The 22,420-nt window shown below is 43.5% G+C and overlaps 1 protein-coding gene and 1 long non-coding RNA gene across 5 annotated transcripts in view; both read left to right on the top strand.

Moving 5' to 3' along the window:
- eipr1 (EARP complex and GARP complex interacting protein 1) overlaps positions 1 to 3,648 on the top strand; it is a 171,827-nt gene extending 168,179 nt beyond the window's left edge. For both annotated transcript variants that reach the window (XM_037072218.1, XM_037072217.1), the window contains one exon: positions 3,221 to 3,648. In XM_037072218.1, the coding sequence (XP_036928113.1) occupies positions 3,221 to 3,395 (175 nt within the window). In that variant the 3' untranslated portion in view covers positions 3,396 to 3,648. The remainder of the gene's footprint in view (positions 1 to 3,220) is intronic.
- A 12,317-nt stretch (positions 3,649 to 15,965) lies between these two features.
- On the top strand, positions 15,966 to 18,714 carry LOC119004715. Of its 3 annotated transcripts, XR_005070277.1 has the most exons (4): positions 15,966 to 16,909; positions 17,705 to 17,828; positions 17,983 to 18,129; positions 18,382 to 18,714. It is a non-coding gene; the product is annotated as an uncharacterized LOC119004715 (long non-coding RNA). The 3 variants fall into 3 exon arrangements; XR_005070276.1 differs by lacking the exon at positions 15,966 to 16,909 and having other exon boundaries at positions 16,972 to 17,828; XR_005070278.1 differs by lacking the exon at positions 15,966 to 16,909 and having other exon boundaries at positions 16,973 to 17,828; positions 18,045 to 18,129.
- The last annotated feature ends 3,706 nt before the right edge of the window (positions 18,715 to 22,420 follow it).

Here is a 22,420-nt window from a genome sequence, read left to right as displayed (position 1 = left end):
CAGAAAGATGAACATCTGAAAAGGCTAAAAAGGTGTAGAGCAAGAGGGCCGAAAGAGCTTGAAAAGGAGAAAAAAGACAGAAAAGGCCGAAAAGTTGTAGAATAAGAAGGCAGAAAGAGCTCAAAAAGGTGAAAAAATAGCTGAACAGTTTCTGTAGCGGAACATGAAGCAAAATGTATAAAAAAGCGGCAAAGGTACAAAGATGAATATTTTTAAAAGATGAAAATGACATTTTCATATCCGAACATGAAGCAGAATGTTTGAAGGAGTTGAAAAGGCAGAAAGATGAATATCTGAAAAGGCTAAAAAGGTCTAGAGCAGTGGTGTCAAACTGATTCAGTAAAGGGCCATGTGGCTGCAGGTTTTCATTCCAACCAAGCAAGAACACATCTGATTTGGATCAGCCAACCAATCAGCCAACCAAGCAAGAACACACCTAATTTGGATCAGGTGTGTTCTTGCTTGGTTGGAATGAAAACCTGCAGCCACATGGCCCTTTACTGGATCAGTTTGACACCACTGGTCTAGAGCAAGAGGGCAGAAAGAGGTTAAAAATGTGAAAAAACACAAATCAGGTACCGTCTGCTGTCCTCTAGAACTTTAGGCTCAAAATTAACATTGGGGCTTATGGGGCAGCTACTTCACTTCTTGTCGCTCCAGGGCTTCCACATCCAAAACTGTAACTCGTACATCTAAAATGAGACCATCATCTGAAAGCCAACAAGTTTTCCTACATTTCTATGTATACATTGTCTATGTTGAGTAAAAGGTTTGGGATCTAAATCAAGCTGAAGAGAATTTTTTTCTCACTTTTGGAGCTGCTCTACACTCTGGGGTGCAGCAGTTGATGATGTCACACACTCTAGCTCACGCAATAAACACCCATTATAAAGTCAGAAGAGTGGCTAAAAGTTCTTCAAACTAAAACTGTGATTAGTCCAAAATCGTACAATATCTTTAAAAACTGAATACAAGCCCAGTAGTTCAAGGTTTTGTGACTCTTTTAAAGTTGGAATGGTGGAACAATAGACAACACAAACTGTACAATACAAACTGGAGTGTACAAGCAGGCACCAGCTTTCCAGGAGGGAGAGATTGTGCCATCTTGGAATCACCTGGCTTATAAAGGATCAGGTGACACCAGTCCTTCAACGAGGTGGGTGGGGCCATACCAGGGATAACCTGAACAGAGGAGCACAGACAGGGAAAGGACAACAGACACTGACCCAAGGCCTAGGGCCATCACATCTGACAAAAATCTGCCAGTTTACTTGTCACTCGGTGAATGATTTGGGAGTTCTGGGTGCACGCTTCATAGAGGGAACATGTTGATGAAGGTTCTCACTCATGGAGGGAAGTTTACCATTGTTCATGTGCAATTACAACCCACATTGGAAATGTGCAAATTTGGTTAAAACCCCCAGAATGGGTGGCGAACTTTGGATCTAATTTTACACAGTGGCCAAACTATCCGAGTAATAACAACATCATGTGCTGCAGGAAGCCCCAAAAAGATATTTCCCATGAACTTAAATTGTGACAGAGGTAGCAGTTTTTTCACAACCACCACAAAATTACTCATTTCACAATCAAATTTGTTTTCATCCAATAATAACCAAGTACTAGAACTTGAAGTACTAGAAGTCTCCACTGTTTCAGCTACAGCTACAATGCCAAGAACTGCCAACACTGATAGGACGCTACAGTGGCGATGCCATTCATCAGACATATTTGTGGATTGCTAAGTCAAATTTGTTGTCATTTTACACAGAAAAAACATTTTGATTGCTGTTTGCCTTTGTGCTCATCACAAGCTCATTTGAGCTTTTCCAGTTATTAGATTTTAGTGTTAGGGTTTTTCTCTTGAGCAAGGACCAGAGGAAGGTGATTGAGCCGGAGTTTGGTCACCAGCCACTGAGTGATAAAGGCGATTATTGTGTCCCTCCAAGGCATAATAATTGGCTGGAAAAAATATTAATAGTACCTTTCAGGATAATGCAATGCAACACTTTACCCTAGCATTTAGGGTCTACTGAGGCAGAAGTCCTATAGTCTCCACTGATTCAATGTGGGTAGAGCACTTTTGAGTGTTCAGTCCAGAGGACTACTGTTTCTGTGAAAAGGTTAATGTGTAAAATACATCCAAATATGTATATCAGAACTATTTACAGCAGTTGATTGGGGAGACGTTTGGGATGGAAATAATGCTAATGTTATTTAAAGTCATATTGTCGTAGCACTAAAGATGCAGAGATGCAGTGAATAAACAATAAAAACATCCTCAGCAGATACAGGTGTGTGGGGGTGGAGACAACATGGAGACGAACTGATACAAGCAGAAATAGTGTGAATGTGTGCAAGTTTGTGAGAGAAAGGGAAAGACAGAGTTGATGCCATGCTCTCAATAAAGATTACTCACTCACTGTGGCGAGATGTGGCAAAAACTGTTTGGAAATGGGCAGAGGTTGTCACAGGGGAACACGCCATGACCTTAGAGTCAAAGTCTTAAATTGATCCTAACCCAATGTTGAATTGTATTACAGAGCCTGTAAGCCCACTCTGGGAGAGAGAGAGAGCGGGTATGTGAGAGAAAAAAAAATGCCCACATGTCAGCCTTCTCTAGCACCTTTAACACCAAGTGTAAAAGATCAAGATCAACTACTTTGGCTGTATGAATCAAACAGAACTACATTTAGCCTCACAAACTCACCCACAGCCTTATGAGGGAGAACCTCGGAAGCCTCAGAGACAGAGTATGCATTTTATACTTGGACCATGTCTTAGTTTACAGTAAAACATTCCCACAGCATGTTGAGGATATGAGATTGGTCCTTAAGTGACAGTAAGCTTTGGGAATTAAGCTGAGGCCAGACAAATGTGACTTTTTCAAAAATGCCAGCAGTTTAGACGTTAATTGCTGTGTGTTGAGTTATTTTGAAGGGACAGTAAATTTACACTGTGCTACAATGGAAAGTAGTCAGTGTTCATCTTGTATAAAAGTGTTGTCCCATGAAAAGATAAAGTAAAATATTTATAAAAATGCGAGGGGTGTACTCACTTTTGTTAGATACTGTATGTTACCCAAGTTTGTAAATGTAACATCCAGAGAAATCCTGAAGTGCAAAGCAGAGGTCCCATGTGTCATGTCCTTCAAACACATTATTTTGCGATCAAAGTATGACTTTTTGTCTGTGTGTGTGTGTGTGTGTGTATTTGTTAGGAGTAAAGAGCCCCTAAAGGACAGTGTGGTGTCCACCTATGAGGAACATGAAGACAGTGTGTATGCAGCAGAGTGGTCATCAGCTGACCCCTGGCTCTTTGCCTCACTCAGCTACGACGGACGCCTCGTCATCAACAGGGTTCCTCGCGCACTCAAATACCGCATCCTACTCTGAGAGGGTGGGGAGGGACAGGTGATCTGTATGTGTGTGTAGGATTAGAGTGAAGAGATTGCTACAAAAACCAGTAACCATGGTGCAGTCAAGTGAGCTGTGCAAGACACTGCAAACAGCTTGTGAAGGCAGCAATACTAAAGACTGTGTGTGTTTTGTAAATGTTCTGTAGGTCATGTGTTCCATTGACCACTGTAAACAATAAAACTGCTCTGGCTATCCCAATTAAAATAATAAAAAGTCTTGATGAACATTTCACATGGTGTGCTTCTTAAACGTTTACAGCAATCTCATAAGAAAGGAGCAGATACACAAGAAACATCCCTTTCATCAGTCTGTGTCATTCGGTTCATTCATCTGGAAATATACAACCTATACTTATTTTGCAAGTTTTTGCTATCAAGATGATTATGTGTAGGGTTGCTACTAACTAGTTTCATCAAACTTGAATCTGATGATTACTGATTTATCAATTGATGAATTATTAAACCTGGATTTTGTTTGCGGGGGACAACTGACAACAGAAAGCTGTAAAGTTGGGAGCAAACAGTTGTTTATTTGCATATTCAGCAGAAACAGGGCAACATTAGTAATTATTTATAGGCATGTTCCTCACTGCCAGATGATGCCTCACAAAAGCCTTGCCAGCAAAACAATTGTTTTCCTATGATTTGTTGTGACACTTGTACTCTTCTCTTGTGCCTTGAAGCAGCCACGACTATAGCGATGAGTCACACTGTTATCAAGGCCTACCTGTTACTGAGCTGCTGCTCTATAACTGATGTCCCACTATGTTTACCAGCTGGTTGCTAAGTTTGGTCAGTGCCACACCTCAGGAGTTGAAAGAAGATACCAGCTGTGACATGACTTGCCCTTTTCACACAGAGATGTCGCAGCAGCGGTTTGCGAATTCTCTGCCATTATTCACACAGAGCCAAGGAGCTCCATGTGTAATTCACACAGCAAGCCAGGGCGTGACCTTACGCGTCATGGTGATGATATCTGTGATGTTTCTCCCGGTGTCCTCCTGTTAATCTAGATATGTACCCGCTGACAGTTTATTTATTTATTTATTTTTTGGAATTCACTTTTTATTAGTTTTCAACAAGAAAAAAAAAAACATATTCATACATATCTTACCACAAGTCAAAACCAAGCCCATACTGAGCATCTACACAAACAAAAACAAACAAAGACACAGAGGGAGTCCGACAGAGACAGTAAACTTACTTACACCTAATCAAATGGGTATACATGCAAACTGGTAACAGGAGTTCATCGAGAGGGTGCAACCCACCAATGTATTGAGATGCTGAGGTATAAGGCCCCCATATTCTCATGTATAACTCTTCCTTATCATGCAACCTATAACAAAGTTGTTCGTAGGAAGCAATCTTGGCCATCTCATCAAACCATTCCTTCACCAATATAACTTCTTTCATTTTCCAGTGTCGCCACACTATCCTGCATCCAGTAATAAGTGCTGTTCTACACCATACTATCTGGTGGACAGTTAGTCCACTTCCCTTCGGTAACGTACCTAATAGACAAAGCAGCGGTTGTTGTACCAGAGTAGAGGACATCACAGTGTTAATGAAGGAGATAATCTTAGACCATAGTAAATCTATCCTGGGGCATGAATACAACATATGAACAAAAGTACCACAAGAAGCATCACATCTCCAGCACAAGTCTGAATTTCTAAGTCCTAATCGTGCCATTTTACATGGAGTCCAATAAGTTCTATTGAGGATTTTATAGCTAATCAAACGGGTCTGCATTTCCCTTAATACTTTAAACCATGATTCAATAATTTGCGCCCATATTTCACCAGATATCTCTTCCCTTATATCCCTCTCCGAGCATCTCTTAAGGCCTGTATAAGTGGGTGACCGAGACCCCCTGAGAAGGTTATAAAAGCATGATGTTTTCCTTTTGAAGTGCCCATCCTGTTCCAGTCTGCTTTGTATTTCAGTTCTAAATGTAAGCGGTAATTTTTTAAGGTGTGACAAGATACAGCTCCGTAACTGAAGATATTTCCAGAAAGAAGAAGATTTTGTACTTTCCCCTTAATTGTTCAAAAGAAAGAAACTGGTCCCTATCAAATAAATCCCCAATATAAACAATTCCCAACTTAACCCAGACAGCCCATGATTTTTTTTTATTTTTTTTTTTTAACCTATCCTGAGGCTTTTATTGTGCCACGAAGATGTTTTGTTTGTAAAATTAGAATTTCAGCTCATGATTTTATGCAAGGCTTGCCATGTCTCTTGTGAGAAGGCGAGGATTGGGTCATCATTCATGTGGGATCACATCCTTAGTTTGAGTAATAAAGGCCTGGGTCAGGTAGAGGAATGTGAGTTCCATCTCTATAGATACTCACACAGGCGCTTGGTCAGCTGTCATGTATAATTTCGACAACTGTTTGAGACAGAAAGCATAATGATGCCAGGCTATGTGGGGGAGGCAAAGTCCTCCATCCTCAATAGCGGCATACAGTTTTGATTGATTTATATATGTTTTTTTTACCCGCCCATAAAAAGCTATACACAGCCTCATTATATTTCAATAAGGAATTGTGTTGCATGTTTAACGGTAGCAAATTCCTTATGTAATTAATTTGGGAACTATTACCATCTTTAGAATATTAATTTTACCTAGAAGTGACAGGCCCAATTTTTTCCAATTTTGAAATATAAGCTGTATTTTCTGAATTAGAGGGAGAATATTGATTGTAATAATATTATCCAGCCATGGAGTGATCTTTATATCCAAATATGTCAGGCCAGATGGCTGCCATGAAAACTGCCATCCCTGGCTAACGCTAGGTGGACAGACACTCGATAGAGGCATCGCTTCAGACTTTGACCAGTTTATTTTATAACCAGAAACACCTGAAAATGAGGCGATCAGAGTGAGGATATGAGGTATAGTTGCTTATGGGTGCCTGCACAGTAACAAAATATCATGCTCCTTGCTGCCAGCCTTACTGCCCATTATATTATTATTTTGCCCAATAGCAATTGCTAACAGTTCAAGAACCAGAGCAAATATTAAGGGGGACAGAGGGTAACCCTGCCTTGTCCCTCTATGAAGCTGAAAAGAGGGAGACCTCCTGCCATTTGTTACTACAAATGCCTTGGAATTGTAATATAATAATCTAATCCAGTTAATAAAAGAACCAATGCCAAATTTTTCTAATGACTGAAAAGAGGGAGACCTCCTGCCATTTGTTACTACAAATGCCTTGGAATTGTAATATAATAATCTAATCCAGTTAATAAAAGAACCAATGCCAAATTTTTCTAATGACTGAAAAAGGAGCACCCACTCCTGTCGAATGCTTTTTCAGGATCCAGCGAAAAAGCTACTGTTATGTCTGTTTCATTTCTAGCTTGCCACATGAGGTGAGGCAACCTGTGTAAATTATGACATATTCTTAATAAAACCAACCTGGTCCGGGTGAATGAATTTTGGTAAAAAAAAACCCTCCAACCTAGATGCTAAAATCTTGGCAAGCAACTTAGCATCAACATTGATTGGCGATACAGGACAGTAGTTGCCGCATTGCTGTGGGTCTCTGTCTTTTTTATGTATTAAAGTTATTATAACCATCTGCATCTTCTCTAAGGTGTCCTTGTAAACTCTATGGAGTTCTGGGGCAAGAATATCTGAAAAAACTTGGAGACTGGAGACTTCCCACCCTGCAGGTCCTGTATAGCCCTTTTAACCTCTTCCAATGTAATGTCTGCTCCAATTCGGTCCTCTTCCTCCTGAGATAGAGTTGGGCAATTTACAGTGGATAAAAAAGAACCAATATCTTGAGTATTAGGGTTGTCTGATTTATAAAGACTTTGATAAAACGTGGCACATATAGTATTTATGTCCATGTCGTCTGTTTTCAGGTCACCGCCATCATTCTGCACCCCAGATATAATTGACTGAGCATACTGCTGCTTTGCTCTATGTGCAAGAAATCTCCCTGTTCTCTCCCCTTGTTCATAATATTTTTGTTTAGTTCTGAATAATGTATATTCGACTTTACTCTGTAATATAGAGTTGTACTCCACTTTTAATTTATTTAGTTCAAGAAGTATGGCATAGTCATATTGAGTGGAGTGCACATTTTCTATGTTTTTAATGTCCACCTCCAGGTCCTGGAGACGTTGAATCGATCTCTTCTTCAAATATGAACAATACTGAATGAGTCGACCTCTAATCACAGACTTAAAAGCATCCCACTCCACGGCTGGATTTGACACTGAGCCTTCATTACTCAACCAATAATCCAGTATCTTGCTTTTAATAAATTCTGAATGCTCATCTCTGAGCAGGGATTAGTTAAATTGCCACCTAGTGGACCAACACTTCGGTGACTGGCCTAAACGTCGTGCCACCCCCACCGATGCATGATTGGAAATTAAGAATGTACCTATTGTTGTTTGTTCAGTGATAGAGAGCAATGATATTGAAATCATAAAATAATCTATTCTTGAATAAGGAATATGTGGATGGGAATAAAAGGTAAATTGTTTGTCTGAAGGATGGAAAAATCTCCAAATATCTACTAAATCTATCTCCTTTTCCATTTTATCAATTGCTTTTTGTGCCTGTGAGGGCTGTGTGACACTCCATTTGTACATTTTATCAACCTTAGGATCCCTAACTTTGTTAAAGTCCCCACCTAATACTATACATTATCCATCTCCCTTCTTTACCTGATTGTTGTTTGGATATCTTGATATTAAAATTCTTCCAAATTAAAATGGTGACTCCCCTCTGACTAGGAGACCGGGCACTATAAAGAACTCTCCCAGTTCAGACTCTTTGCAGTAATAATGAATCATTCTTTTCCAAATGAGTCTCCTGTAGGGTTAGGGTTAGGACAGCTCTGGATTTATCTGTTTAAGATACAAGAGAATCTTCCTCCTTTTAATGGCTGAGTTTGCACCCTTAACATTCAGTGATGTCAGTCTAACCAGTTCACCCATATTTTTTTTATTAGATGTATAATGATACCAATCAAATCAAATCCTCAAATCAATCTTTATTTATATGGCACTTTTCATACAAAGAAAGCAATTCAAAGTGTCTTATATAGATTAAAAAACTACAGAAAAAGAGAAACAGCAAATAAAATCAAGAGAAGAAAATTAGAAGAACCCAACCCTCCCACCCCCACAGACATGCACAGAGACATACAGAAATACTTACACACTCATACACACACTCGCACATACACATGCAGACACAAAAACACACACACTCATACCCATACATACACTAGCTGTCACTAGAGAGACATGGCTGGGCAGCGAGACATGAGGCATGGAGGAAGCTACCTTTCGGGGGAGCCAACCACACTGAGAGCGATCACAGTCCAAGGCCGCAGGGAGCGCTGCCACAGAGACCACCGTAACCCACAGTAAGGTGCAGGGCCCTCTACCCACCCGGGCGGAAACGGTCCACGTGGCAGCGCCCCCAGTGGCCAGACCAGAGACAGCTCCCAGTCTGGCAGGCCCCCCTGAGGAAACACTGGAGTTTAAAAACTGACAGACTAAAACAGTAGAAAAAAGCAAAAAGCATTGAGACTAAAAACATGAGGGACTAAAGCATAAAAGCATAGAGGTTAAAACAGCATGAAAGGAATTAAAAATAATTTAAAATCAATTAAAAGTATGGTTAAAAAGGTGGGTTTTGAGCCTCTTTTTAAAAACCTCAACAGTCTCTGCGACCCTGAGGTTCTCCGGCAGGCTGCTCCACAGTTGGGGCCCATAAGCTGCCTCCGCATGCTTTTTTGAACTAACCTGTGGTATGGTTAACCCTTTAGGCGCCGGGGTTTATTTTAAAAAATACTAGATTTTGACATCTAAATTTCAGAAGGCTCTGGCTTGAAAATGGTTTGAGATAGAGACAAAGTGTAAATGAGACAAATATTGAGAATGACCTAAAGTTTATCTTGGGAGTAAATTTCCCCATCTAATTAGCATATTATGACGTCATATGGTGGCGGCCATATTGGATTATGTCATTTCCATGAAATACCTGATATTTTGAAAGAGAGTTGAACTCATTTCATCATATTCATCCCCTCCATCCATTTGTTATGTTGTCCACACATCAAGTGAACAGGGAAAAAGTAAATTCTAAGCCAACAGTTGTAAACTAGAACTATTACTACACCACAAAACTCATGTAAACAGTATGCGTTTTCTTTTTTTTACCCACCACAACCCAGGACACTTTTTCTTTTTCTTGTCTTTTTTTCTTTCCCTTTTCTTGTTTTCTCTTCTCTTCTCTTCATTGTTACTATTATCATTATTATTATTATTATTATTATTATTATTATTATTATTATTATATAACAGTAGGCATCTTTTAGCTGCAGAGGCCTTATCTGTGCCCATCTACCAGATAAAAGTTTGCAGTATTTGTAGAATGTGGAGCCTGTCATGGCAAGGCACACAGAGAATAAGAACTATAGCTCTGTCACCACAATATCCAATTTGCTCATCAGAGAGCTTTATCCATTCCTGATATACTTCCTCATCTCTCAAGTAAGCCCATCCACCATTACCATCACCATCATCATCATCATCATCATGTCCAGCCCTGTTCTGCCTTCCCCTGTTTCCCCTACGAAACTCATCAGCCCTTCTATGGACACTTAGCCCACGTCTCCCCCTGCTATCCCGTCTAGTGTTGTGAGAAGAGCTGGACTCGTGTGTGCTCTGTGCTTCGTGAACACTGCTGCCTCGCACAGCTGCACCACTGCCGTGGATGGATGCTACGTGATCGTCACGGTAGAAAGAGTGAATGCTAACGCTGGTCCCAGCGCTGTTCTCACCACCACCGCTACTTTTACCACATCCATTCACTCCCCTACTGATACGAGTTCGTGTATCATTTCCATTCCCACCTATGTTGGGCAAAGGGTCGTATGTTTGTGCTTATGCATGTTCCTCGCTCTGCGCGGCAGCGCCATTGCTATACAAAGACGCACCGCGACTAGCAAGCTTACTAATCGCCCGACCGTCATCTCCCAAAGTTAGATTTTCCATTTCAGAATCAGAATCAGCGAATGGGAGCTCAATCACTTCCCTACGTGTCAACTATTTGCTTGCTATTGTCGTTTACTTCGTCTCAATAACTTCTAAATCCACCATTGCCGCTTCAGCAGAATAGCTCCGTTGCGCGCTGTCTCCGGTCTCTCATCCAACAGTTTGCATGGGACTTCCTCGAACATTTTGCATTGAAGCATGACGTTTTTATGAGCTAAGGTCTAAGTAAGAGATGTCTGCTAGCTAGTGGTGAGGAGTATGAACGACATGTAACCCCCCGTTAGGAGAAAACAGCTGTTTTGTTGGGTACAGTGCTGTGTCGCAAATTTGCGACTTTGGCGCTTAAAGGGTTAAAAGGCCAGTGCCGGAGGACCTCAGGGTCCGCAGGGACTGATAGAGTAAAAGCAGGTCAGATAAATAAGAAGGCCCAAAACCGTTGAGACACTTAAAAACTAGTAAAAGAACCTTAAAATCAATCCTGAAACGCACGGGGAGCCAATGCAGTGACTTTAAAACTGGTGTAACGTGCTCCCGCCCTCTGGTCCACGTCAGCACTCGTGCAGCTGAGTTCTGTAATAATTGTAAATTGGAAATGCTCTTCTTGGGAAGGCCAGAGAGCATCACAGTAGTCTAAGCTACAAGAGATATAAGCATGCATCAGCACCTCCGTGCTGGCCTGATAGAGAAACGGGCAGACTCTGGCTATATTCTTGAGATGATAAAAACCCATCTTTGTTATATTTTTGATGTGTGGAATAAAATTGAGCTCAGAGTCTAAAAATCACACCCAGATTTTTTACAGATTGTGATGGTTTAAAATCCTTTAACTTTGGTAAAAGTTTCTCTTTCTGGCCTTCAGGACCAATGACAAAAACCTCTGTTTTGTCCTGGTTGAGCTGTAGGAAATTTGCTGCCATCCATGTCTTGATATCTAAAACGCAGTTAAAAAGGACATCAAAAAGCCCTGTGTCATCAGGAGACATGGCAATGTACAGTTGCGTACCGTCAGCATAACTATGAAAGCTGATGCCGTGCCTCCCGATGACATGAATCCATACTTATAAAGAAGTGTCGATCTGTGAGGTAAGAGATGAACCAGTTAAGAACAGTACCAGAGAGGCCAACCAGGTTTTTCAGTCTATTTAATAAAATGTGGTGGTTTACTGTATTGAAGGTGGCGGTCAGAGCCAGTAGTACCAAGACCGTAAGTTTATGGTTATCTAAGTTGCACCTGATGTAATTTAAAATCTTCAAAAGGGCTCTCTCAGTACTGTGGTTCGTCCTAAAGACAGACTGATACTTTTTTAAAGTGTTGTTTGCGATTAAAAAGTCATTTCCTTGAATAAAAACAAGTTTTTCCAAAATGTTACTTAAAATCGGTAAGTTGGATACAGGCCGATAATTATTAAAGGTGTTGGGTTGGGTTGGGTGTAGGTTGCTCTTCCTCAAAAGGGGCTTCACCACCGCCGTTTTAAAGGAGGCGGGGAAGACACACGTCTGAAGAGAGCAATTCACCATGTATAACAGCTGATCATCAAAGAATGCACAAAGTGTTTCAAAAAACGGTGTGGGAATTGGGTCTAATAGGCAGGTCGTGGGCTTTACTTGGGAGAAAACTCAACCAAGTGTCCTCGCATCAACCAGGGTAAAACTCTCTAGTGTTTCCTCAGGTTTTTTTTTTCCTTTATCACATAGATGTACTTTTCACATATGACCCATAATAACTATTGGCCACAGCTGAACATTTTTTTTCTCCCAGGAGGTAAATTAAATCAAACACGCTCAACATTCCTATATTGGTCTTCATAAATTTCAACCCGACACACAGTCCTATATTCTGGTGTTCAGCCCTGAGTTGTGAGGAAGGCAGCTGCTGCATCTGGTGAAGTGAAGGTATGGGACCTGTTGTTGGTAGTGACTTTCAGAGTCGCAGGATATAGCATGGAGTATGACATCCCCCGCTCTTGGAGCTGTTTCTTCACCATGTTCCGGCGCTGTGTCGAGCGGCAGCCAGCAACAGTAGCTCTCTCTCTTTTCTGCCCTTTTAGCTAATTATCTTTATTTATTGTTTTTTATTACTGTTTTTTTTTCCTTGTAAGTGTTGTGCTAACCAAGCCAACTATGTTAGGGAACTTTCTTTCTTGTTTTCTGACCGTGTGTCTCATTCTTCGGACAATTTTCCCTGACCGCGTCTCCGTCTGGGCAAAACAATGCGGTGGCCCTATTGTTTACACCCGGGATCAGCTGTTGTCGCTACAACCTACGGCGCTGATACGGGAGAGGCCTGAAATTCCCAGAGAGCTGAGGAGGAAGTACAGGGGACGTAAGGCTGGTCGCAAACAACAGGAGAAGAGGCGCAGATATAAACCGTATCTCCCTTCCATCACCATGGGGAACGTGAGGTCGCTAGTGAACAAGATCGACGAGCTGGCGGGCTTGGTGAGGACTCAGCGGGTGTATCGTGAGAGCAGCGTTATGTGTTTCACGGAGACGTGGCTCCATGAGGACATCCTGGACTCTAACGTCACGGTGGACGGCTTTCAGACTGTTCCGGCGGACAGGAGACTCCGTGAGAGTGGCAAGAAGAAAGGTGGGGGACTTGCTATTCTTATTAACAACAAGTGGTGTCATCCTGGACATGTCACGGTTAAGGAGCGTGTGTGCAGCCCGGACATTGAACTGCTGGCCGTGAGTCTGCGGCCATATTATCTGCCGTGAGAGCTCTCACATGTGATCTTCCTGGTTGTTTACATCCCTCCGATGGCAAATGCTGCGCTCGCGTGTGACGTCACACACACCGTCATCGCGGGACTACAGACACGTCACCCAGACGCATTCATCGCGATATCTGGGGACTTCAACCATGTCACTCTGGCTGCAACACTGCCCACCTTCAAGCAGTTTGTGGATTGTCCCACCAGGGAAAACAGGACACTGGACCTGCTGTACGCCAATGTTAAGGAGGCATACAGCTCCACTGCCCTTCCTCCACTTGGAAGGTCAGATCACAACCTCATCCATCTGCAACCCCTGTATAAGCCTCAAGTTCAGCGGCTGCCTGTGACCACCAGGACTGTTAGGAGATGGTCGCAGGAGACCATTGAGGATTTGCAGGGCTGCTTTGAACAAACTGACGGGGAGTTGCTCTGTGATTCGCATGGGGAGGACCTTGATGATCTCACGGACTGCATAACAGGGTACATCAACTTCTGTGTGGACACTGTTGTTCCTACAGTGACCTTACGCTGTTTCCCCAACAACAAGCCGTGGGTCACCAGAGACATTAAGGTCCTGCTGAATGAGAAGAAGAGGGCCTTCAGAGATGGTGACAGGGAGCAGATGAGGCAGGTGCAGGGGGAGCTTAAGGAGAGGATCCAACAGGGTAAAGACAGCTACAGGAGGAAGCTGGAACACAAACTCCAGCAGAGCAACTTGCAGGAAGTGTGGAACGGCATGAGGAGCATCACTGGCTACAAACCACCTGGAAGCCAGACAACAGGGGGGGTATTGAACGTGCCAACCAGCTGAATCTGTTCTTCAATAGATTTGACGAGAGGGCTCCGAACTACCCCTCCCCCAGCTTCTCCACATCCACCCACCTCCAAACCTCTGGCCCTGCTGTCCCCCCTCCCACACAGCTCTTTCCGGACTTCACCCTACCTGTCCTCTCTACCCCACCATCATCTCCCCCCACCCCCACCAACACACATGGCACACTGACGTTCACTGCAGAGCAGGTGAGGAAAGAGCTGTGCAGACTCCGCCCAGGCAAGGCAGCAGGTCCCGACGGTGTCAGCCCGAGGGTCCTCAAAGCGTGTGCATCCCAGCTGAGTGGAGTCCTGCAGCACATCTTCAACCTGAGCCTGAGTCTGCGGAGGGTCCCTGTGCTGTGGAAGACATCTTGCCTGGTTCCGGTACCGAAGAAGACGCGTCCCAGCACCCCCAACGACTACAGACCGGTGGCACTGACGTCCCACCTGATGAAGTCTCTGGAGAGGCTGATCCTCTCACTTCTTCGGCCCCTGGTCAGCTCATCACTGGACCCTCTTCAATTCGCCTACCAGCAGAAACTAGGAGTGGAGGACGCCATCATCTTCCTGCTCCACTGCGCCAGCACCCATCTGGACAGATCAGGAAGCACTGTGAGAATCCTGTTTTTTTGACTTCTCCAGTGCGTTCAACACCATTCGGCCTGCCCTGCTCGGGAGCAAACTGACGGCGATGCGGGTGTACCCTCACCTGGTTTCTTGGATCATGGACTATTTGACAGGTCGACCACAGTATGTCAGACTGCAGGACGGTGTGTCTGACACTGTGGTCAGCAGCACCGGGGCACCACAGGGAACTGTTCTCTCACCATTTCTGTTCACCCTGTACACCTCGGACTTTCAGTTCCGCTCTGAGACCTGCCACCTGCAGAAGTTCTCGGACGACTCTGCAATTGTTGGCTGTATCAGTGAGGAGAAGGAGGAGGAGTACAGGGGCGTTGTGGACTCCTTCGTCGATTGGTGTGAGAATAACCATCTGCATCTTAACACCACTAAGACAAAGGAGCTGGTGGTGGACTTCCGCAGGAGGAAAGCCGCACACACACCTGTCTCCATCAAAGGTGTGACTGTTGAGGTGGTCCAGGATTACAAATACCTTGGAGTCCACCTGGATAACAAACTGGACTGGGCCAAGAACACAGAGGCTGTGTACAAGAAGGGCCAGAGCCGACTCTATTTCCTGAGGAGACTCAGGTCCTTCAATGTCTGCAACATCATGCTGAGGATGTTCTACCAGTCGGTGGTAGCCAGTGCCATCTTTTTTGGGGTTGTGTGCTGGGGCAGCAGGCTGAGGGCAGCAGACGCCAACAAGATCAGTAGGATCATCAGGAAGGCTGGCTCCGTCCTGGGGGTCCAACTGGACTCTTTGGTGGTGGTGTCTGAGAGGAGGATGCTGTGCAAACTGCATAGTATCCTGGACAACAACATTCACCCTCTCCACCAGGTGCTAAACTCACACAGCAGCACCTTCAGCAGCAGACTCATCCCACCCCGATGTAACACGGAGCGCCTGAGGAAGTCTTTTCTCCCTCAGGCCATCAGACTGTTTAATGCATCCACCTCTGGTCGCGGGAGGGACAGTGGAGACACTGTCACCTGAGCCAAATCAAATCAATATCATTCCCTATCACTTCCATCACTTATTGAGTGTGCACTGGACCTTGTAAATCTCCTGCACTGGACTTAGTAAATTGCTGCTATTTCATGTTGCTGCTAAATTTACTATTTTTTTCACTTTATACCACTTGTCACTTTATTCAATCTTATGGTGTACTTTCTTTTCAGTTTTATGCTGCTCGCGGTTGGATTGCATTCTGTGTACTTAGTAACTAGTTTATTTATTACTTTACCATTATTTATTACTTTTGTATTCCTTTCTCACTTTGTTTTACTACTGTTGCAAGACAATTTCCCTCGGGATAAATAAAGTCTTCTTGAATCTTGAATCTTGAATGTCGAACTTCCTATGCTGCTGAAGCACATCCTGAGAAAGATCCTGAAAAAAGGAGATCCTGTTGCCTTGCCACTTGACTCTCCTCTTCTTGCGGGCTGCTTGAAGAACCGCTTCTCTTGCACTGTATGGAGTTTGATGCCCCTCCTCAGGTCAGCTCTGGCAGTGCTGTAGAGAGCTCTGTTTCCCGTCCTGAAGGCCGAGTTACAAGCTCTGATCGGGGTTAGAGGATTCAGCACTTAAAGCCGTAATCTTAAGCTCACAAAGCCGTAAAAAGAAATAGTTTCTATGTCTCCCCATTCCTGTTTGCGAGTGTTGCAGTTTGCAGACCATAACACTCACTGACATTAAAGGGGACATATTATGCAAAACCCACTTTTTCCTTGCTTTACTATGTATATTTGCATATCCGGAGTGCCTCCCAACCCCTTAAGAGTGATTTAGGACCTCTATGTCAATGTTTTGTAAACAGGCGGAGTCAGGAAATGTGTCTCTAAGAGAGCCATTTGGATTTCACCCGCACACTTACGTAACAGTGCGGGTGATTTGAATGCTCCCGCCCTCACGCTGGATATCTCCTCCCATATTACTCCGGCTACCTGAAGGAGGATCCGCCATTTTCTCGCTTCACTTGTATGCGACAGCCTGACCGCAACCATGTGCAACCTGAAAGCCAAGAACTCCTGCTCTGTCGTCGGATGCACGGACACTCATGTTTCCCTACATCGCCTTCCTACCAAAGAGGATATCAGAGCGAAGTGGCTACATTTTATTTTTCAGGGAAACATCCCAGCTTCACTGAGCAAAAGCGTTGTTGTCTGTGCACTTCACACTTCACACCTCACACCGGACTGTTTCAGCATCCAGGGTCAGTATCAGGCTGGACTGGCAACGAGATTGTTCCTAAAAGATGGATCAATACCCACTGTCCGTGTCAACACCACAGAAGAAGAAACTGTCAGTATTTTTAAAAACAGTGTTGTTTGTGTTACTTTGGCTGTTTAGCACATGAGCTAACGCTAACGGGTGATGTAAATATGAGGCTGAGCTAACGTTACAACAGTGGGCTTACTGGCCGAGCAGCGCTAGCTAGCTCATCGTCCGCGGACAACTTCTCAGTTGCTACAGCTACTGTTCCGTCATGAACACGCATGGGAAACCGTCTCCTCCACATGCTCACAGCTGATCAGACGGTGTGAAATTGTCTCAGTTGTTCGCGGACGGAGAGCTAATGATCTGCTGTGAACACGCAGAGAGGACGGTATGAAATGCTCTGTTATTCACGGCCAGTGAGCTACGTTACGTCAATTAGCATGTTGTGCTGAAGGCTAAAGGACAGTGTGTTAGATGCCCAGGAGCACCTTGGCAGTCGAACGACTTATTTTGTGCTGATATACACGTACATACTACGTGTGTAGTGTTAGTTGCTGGCACGAGAGACCCGATCTGACAGTACCAAAACTTTTATCTGCAGTCAAGCAATCATTACTTTGCTTTGGAGCCTGAGACAGGGGTTACCTGTCTGCTGTGCTACAATTAACATTAGTTATATGGAGGCATGGACACAATATGTATTGCGCACTTACTAAATCTAATGTGAAATGAGGAATTTGCATGGGTTTGCTCGGATTATGATTTGCCAGAATTTGCCTTATCAAATGGATTGTTTTAATCATCATTTCTGTCTACATAGCTTTGTTTCATGTAACATGAGAAACAGACACATAACATATTCCTTCCTTTTGTGTTTAGCCAAGCACATCTGTACAGCAGTCTGTAGTGCATCATGTTGCCTTCCAGACAGACCAACCAGTGAAATGCACGGTTGGCACACAGTTTTCCATGAGAACTCTCCGACCTCACTTCAGAAGCACAGGTTTGTTGCACGAAAGCATATGATGTAAGGTTAGTCACTATGTTACTCTAATATGTAATTTTGTTTTACTCTGTTATGAATATGGACTGGTAGACAGCTGATTTTAGTTTAGTGTGTATACTATGATTTTTAAAGTACTGTTTTCCCACCCAAGACTCTACCTGGCTGCCCTGCATTACAATGAAAATACTGACCGACCACAGGCAACATCTACAGCTGGAGAGCTGCTGTACAGTCAACTTCCCCAAATCTAAGCATGGAGAATGAACTGCAAAGCCTGTGAAAGCAGAGCCAACATTCCGTAAGTTTTACAATCTTTTATTTGAACCCCACGAATAAAAAATAAAGATGGACACACAGGCAATAACACAAACGTTTGAAAATAAACACAAATAAAATCTGAATTTTTTTTTGATGGTTTTCAAAATAATAAATAAGGAGAACGTATAAATTAGGAGAAATACGAAGAGACACTTGACAACACTGCAGCACAAGGCTTTTTGGTTCTAGTGCATTTTCTTGTAAACATTAATTTTTGTTTATTGCACTGCAGACTACGTTGATGCACTGTTGGACCTGATCTTCGAGAAGGTTTTCCAGGACCCTGGCCCATATGTGAACGAGGTGCTGAAACTTACAATCCCTGAAGACCTTTCGGCTCAGTATGAAAGACCCAACAAGCTGGACGTTATAGCCAATTACGTGCCAAGGTTCAATCAAGGACAGGACTGAACCTAACATACTGTCCTTCAGCATCAGGGAACTCTGCACGAATCCTCAGCACCACACAGGCAGGCAGCACAGCTCTCACTCTTCACCTCAGAAAGCACCAGCACCAGCTTACAAAGCTTCTGTAGGCTATGTATCTATATTGGCTGGACACAATTCAGTGGAAAGTCAGCACTGAATGTTCACATCCATGGCAACTGGCAAGTTTAACTGTTCCACTTTAGATATTTATTTTGTATGTCTACAATTGTTTCTTGCAATAAAACATCTCTCCCAACTGTTCTGTGTGTTTTCATTGTTTGATATGTAGTTTTCATGTTACCAAGTAAAAGATAGTAAAGATAAACTATAAGCAATGTAAGACAGAGGAAGCAGTTATGTACTTCATGACACTTTTGCAATAAATTAATATTTATGGGACTAAAAAGCTTACTACACTATTCTCAGACATAAAGGTCCGTAGTCTGCCCGATAAATGTTCAGTGCATTCTTCAGTGAAAACACATTCAGGCAGACAGGTTCTAGGCCAGGATGGTCCAGCATGCATGATGGTTGCTCAGGAAGCTGCTGTAACTTAGTCTTCGTGTAACCTAGAAGTTATGAAAGGTAAGTGAGTGACAATGGATTAAAGAAAAGAGACTGCAAAATAACAACCTTGTTTGCCCAGTGTTCACACTTACCTGTGGTATTTCCATACAGCAGATATTCTCGGGCTCTGTAGGCACTTGTTCACAACTGCCACAGGAACACCTGTTTTTAAGCAGAATGTATATTATTCATTGGAAACTACATAGCCAATCAATCACGTTGCGTTGTTTCTTTTGTAATATTTAAAGTTTATAAACTGTTGGAACCGGTTCAAAAACAATAGTGCTGGTAGAGAGGTGACGGGAGGCAACTGTGGCTTATTGAAAACTACAGTTGTTGGACATTGCTAACTAATTACAGGTCGTCACTGCAAATAAGAGCAGATTCTCAATTGACTTACCTGGCCACATAAAGGTAAATAATAATACAGGGTTACGCTTTTCTCTTGTAACGGCAATTGGTAAATTGCATCCGCGTTCCTGCAACTGCAGAGCAGTAAACGCCAGTCGAGGTTTGGCTAAGCTTTGTTATGTAAACACTCGAGGCAGGAGAAGGGGGTTGTGATCTGTAACAGCGCGGGGCAGACGGCTACTAAGCCCGTAAAACTTTCGTTTGTCTGTGCAGTAACAAGTAATGTCGAGGTAAAAAAAAAAAAAAAAAAGAAAGAAAGAAAAGTAAACTACTAACCACTGAGAAACATCCATGTTCATTCTTGGCTGCTGAACTTCTTCTGGAGCCTCTTGTTGTTCTGGGTCGGACTCCGGCTCGAACATGTACGGTTGCACCGCAGTTTGTTGTCCGTCGGCCATTTCTTCCGGTAACTCAGCCGTTGCCATGGTCACACAATGCCGTCCTCACGTCTTCCGCAGGCAGGGAGAGGTGGGCGGCGCAAATACATGTTTAGGCGGTGCACGTAGTAGCTCATTAGCATTTAAAGGGAGAGGCATTGAAACCGGCCGCCTGGAGCAGGGCTGTCAAACTGGTGTTTCAAGAACCTTGCTGTGCTCAATCCTTAAGCTTTTTCGACCAAAGCATGTTACTAACATTCCATTTAGACATCAGGGAACCGTGTCAGGAAGCAGAAATGAGCATAATATGTCACCTTTAAGGACTTTTCCCATTGACTTTTTCGGTATTGGGGAGTCCCACATTTCAAGATCTTGCAAATATGGCCGAAGTTTGACACTAGGAATGGATGAAGTTCACTAAGCGGCCACCAGGTGGCACCATTGCGCCAAAAGGGAGGCCATAAGTACAACTTTCGAAGCTGTAATTATATGTAAACTACACTCCCCGAGCCAAGATTCCTCCCAACCTCTGGTTGTCTGCTTATAATACTGGCTTCTAAACGTATTCATGGTCTCTGGCTCCCCACCAACAGCCCCTGAGAATCCTCCAGATTCCCCCTTCTCCATCCCTGGTACTTTGCCCAGGATCAGAGCACTCTGTGTCAGCTACAGACCTCCAGATTCCCCCCTCTCCATCCCTGGTTCTTTTCCCAGGATCATAGCACTCTGTGTCGGCTACAGACCTCCAGATTTCCCCCCTCTCCATCCCTGGTTCTTTTCCCAGGATCAGAGCATTCTGTGCGGGCTACAGACCTCCAGATTCCCCCCTCTCCATCCTTGTTTTTTTACCCAGGATCAGAGCACTCTGTGTCGGCTATAGACCTCCAGATTCCCCCTTCTCCATCCCTGGAACTTTGCCCAGGATCAGAACACTCTGTGTCAGCTACAGACCTCCAGATTCCTCCCTCTCCATCCCTGGTTCTTTACCCAGGATCAGAGCACTTTGTGTTGGCTACATACCTGCAAGTATGGTCTCCATCTCTTTGTACATCAGAGGGGGAAGGGGTCAATACCTCTCTCAGACAGGTGCTGCACTAAGTCTGTAGCTGTCCAATCCTTATCACTTTTTGCAAACACCATTTCCTACTTGAGCAGCAGGGCAAGCAGCTCCTCCTGTCACTGACAGATCAGTTCGGTAAGTCAGGTCACTCATCCCTTTTGGCAGCTACTGTGCCCCATGGGTAGGCATTGCATCCACCAAAGCCCCTTCAACACAGTCATCTCTCAGGGAGAGGCTCAGGTCATGAGGCTCATGTATATCAGCTTCGCCTACATGAAACAAGTTATACATTTAAAGCGATTTTAAAAAGATTATTGTTTTGAAACTACTGAGTTCTGTACTATCTCTGATGTGTTAAGGGAGGGTATTCGAGAGGGAGGGGGCAACAACTGAGAAGGTTTCCTTGAGGGATGGGGAGCCAGTGGAGTTTCTGGAGGATGGGGGTGATGTGATCACGGGTGCCAGTGTGGGTGAGCAGGCAAGCAGCAGAGTTCTTGAGGTGTTGAAGTTTATTGAGGAGTTTGCATTGTGTGCCAAAGAGGATGCTGTTGCAGTAGTCACTTCTGGAAGTGATGAAGACATGGATCAGGGTTTCTGTAGCAGAGGAGAGTGATGGATGGAGAGAGGCTATGTTTTTGAGGTGGAAAAATGCAGTTTTGGTGATTTGGTGAGAGGCTGTTGTCAAAAATGACTTGGAGGTAGTGACTGTGTGGGGAGGGGGAGAGGGTGGTGTTGTCTATGGTGACGCAGACATTGTGAGTGGTTTTATTGACTGGTGCCGATGATGCCGATGATGACTATGTCTGATTTGTTGCAGTTTAGTTGGAGGAAGTTAGTTTGCATCCAGATTTTGATTTCGGTGAGGCAGTTGGTGAGAATGGCAGTGGTGATAGGTTTGGTGGAGATGGGATTTGGATGTCATCGGCGTAGCAGTGAAAGTGGAGACCATGGCGGTGTAGGAGACACTACTGCTTGAAATTAAGGGTAATTAATCACTGGCAATTAATCATACACTTGTGAATGGGGCACCACCTCCATTGTTTAGTTCTTGGAATAATCCGGAGGCTTGTACTTGTACACCTAATTGTAGTTTGACTTAAACAGTTTGTTCAATTTCAAATTAATTTATTCAGTCTCAATATTCTGAAACAGTGACTTCTTTGCACATATCCATCAAATCTCCACATTAAAATTAAGTTCCAGACATAGACAATCGATTATATATGTTTATTGCTAAATAATTTGTGGTAAAATAAATGAAATGACAATTTTAGACTAACAACAACAAACAACACAAAATGTAAAGACTGTAATTAGGAAAGTAACGAAGTTATGTGACTGTCGGCAGATGGTGAAGGGTCGGGTTTTTATAAATATTAAATATTACGGGAGTAATTTTTAATATTAACGAGCCCTAATCTCAGTTC

The sequence above is a fragment of the Acanthopagrus latus genome, chromosome 16 (genome assembly GCF_904848185.1).
Source record: "Acanthopagrus latus isolate v.2019 chromosome 16, fAcaLat1.1, whole genome shotgun sequence".
Lineage (NCBI taxonomy): Eukaryota > Metazoa > Chordata > Actinopteri > Spariformes > Sparidae > Acanthopagrus > Acanthopagrus latus.
Note: the sequence above shows the minus strand (reverse complement) of the source record. Positions and strands in the feature narration are given on the sequence as shown.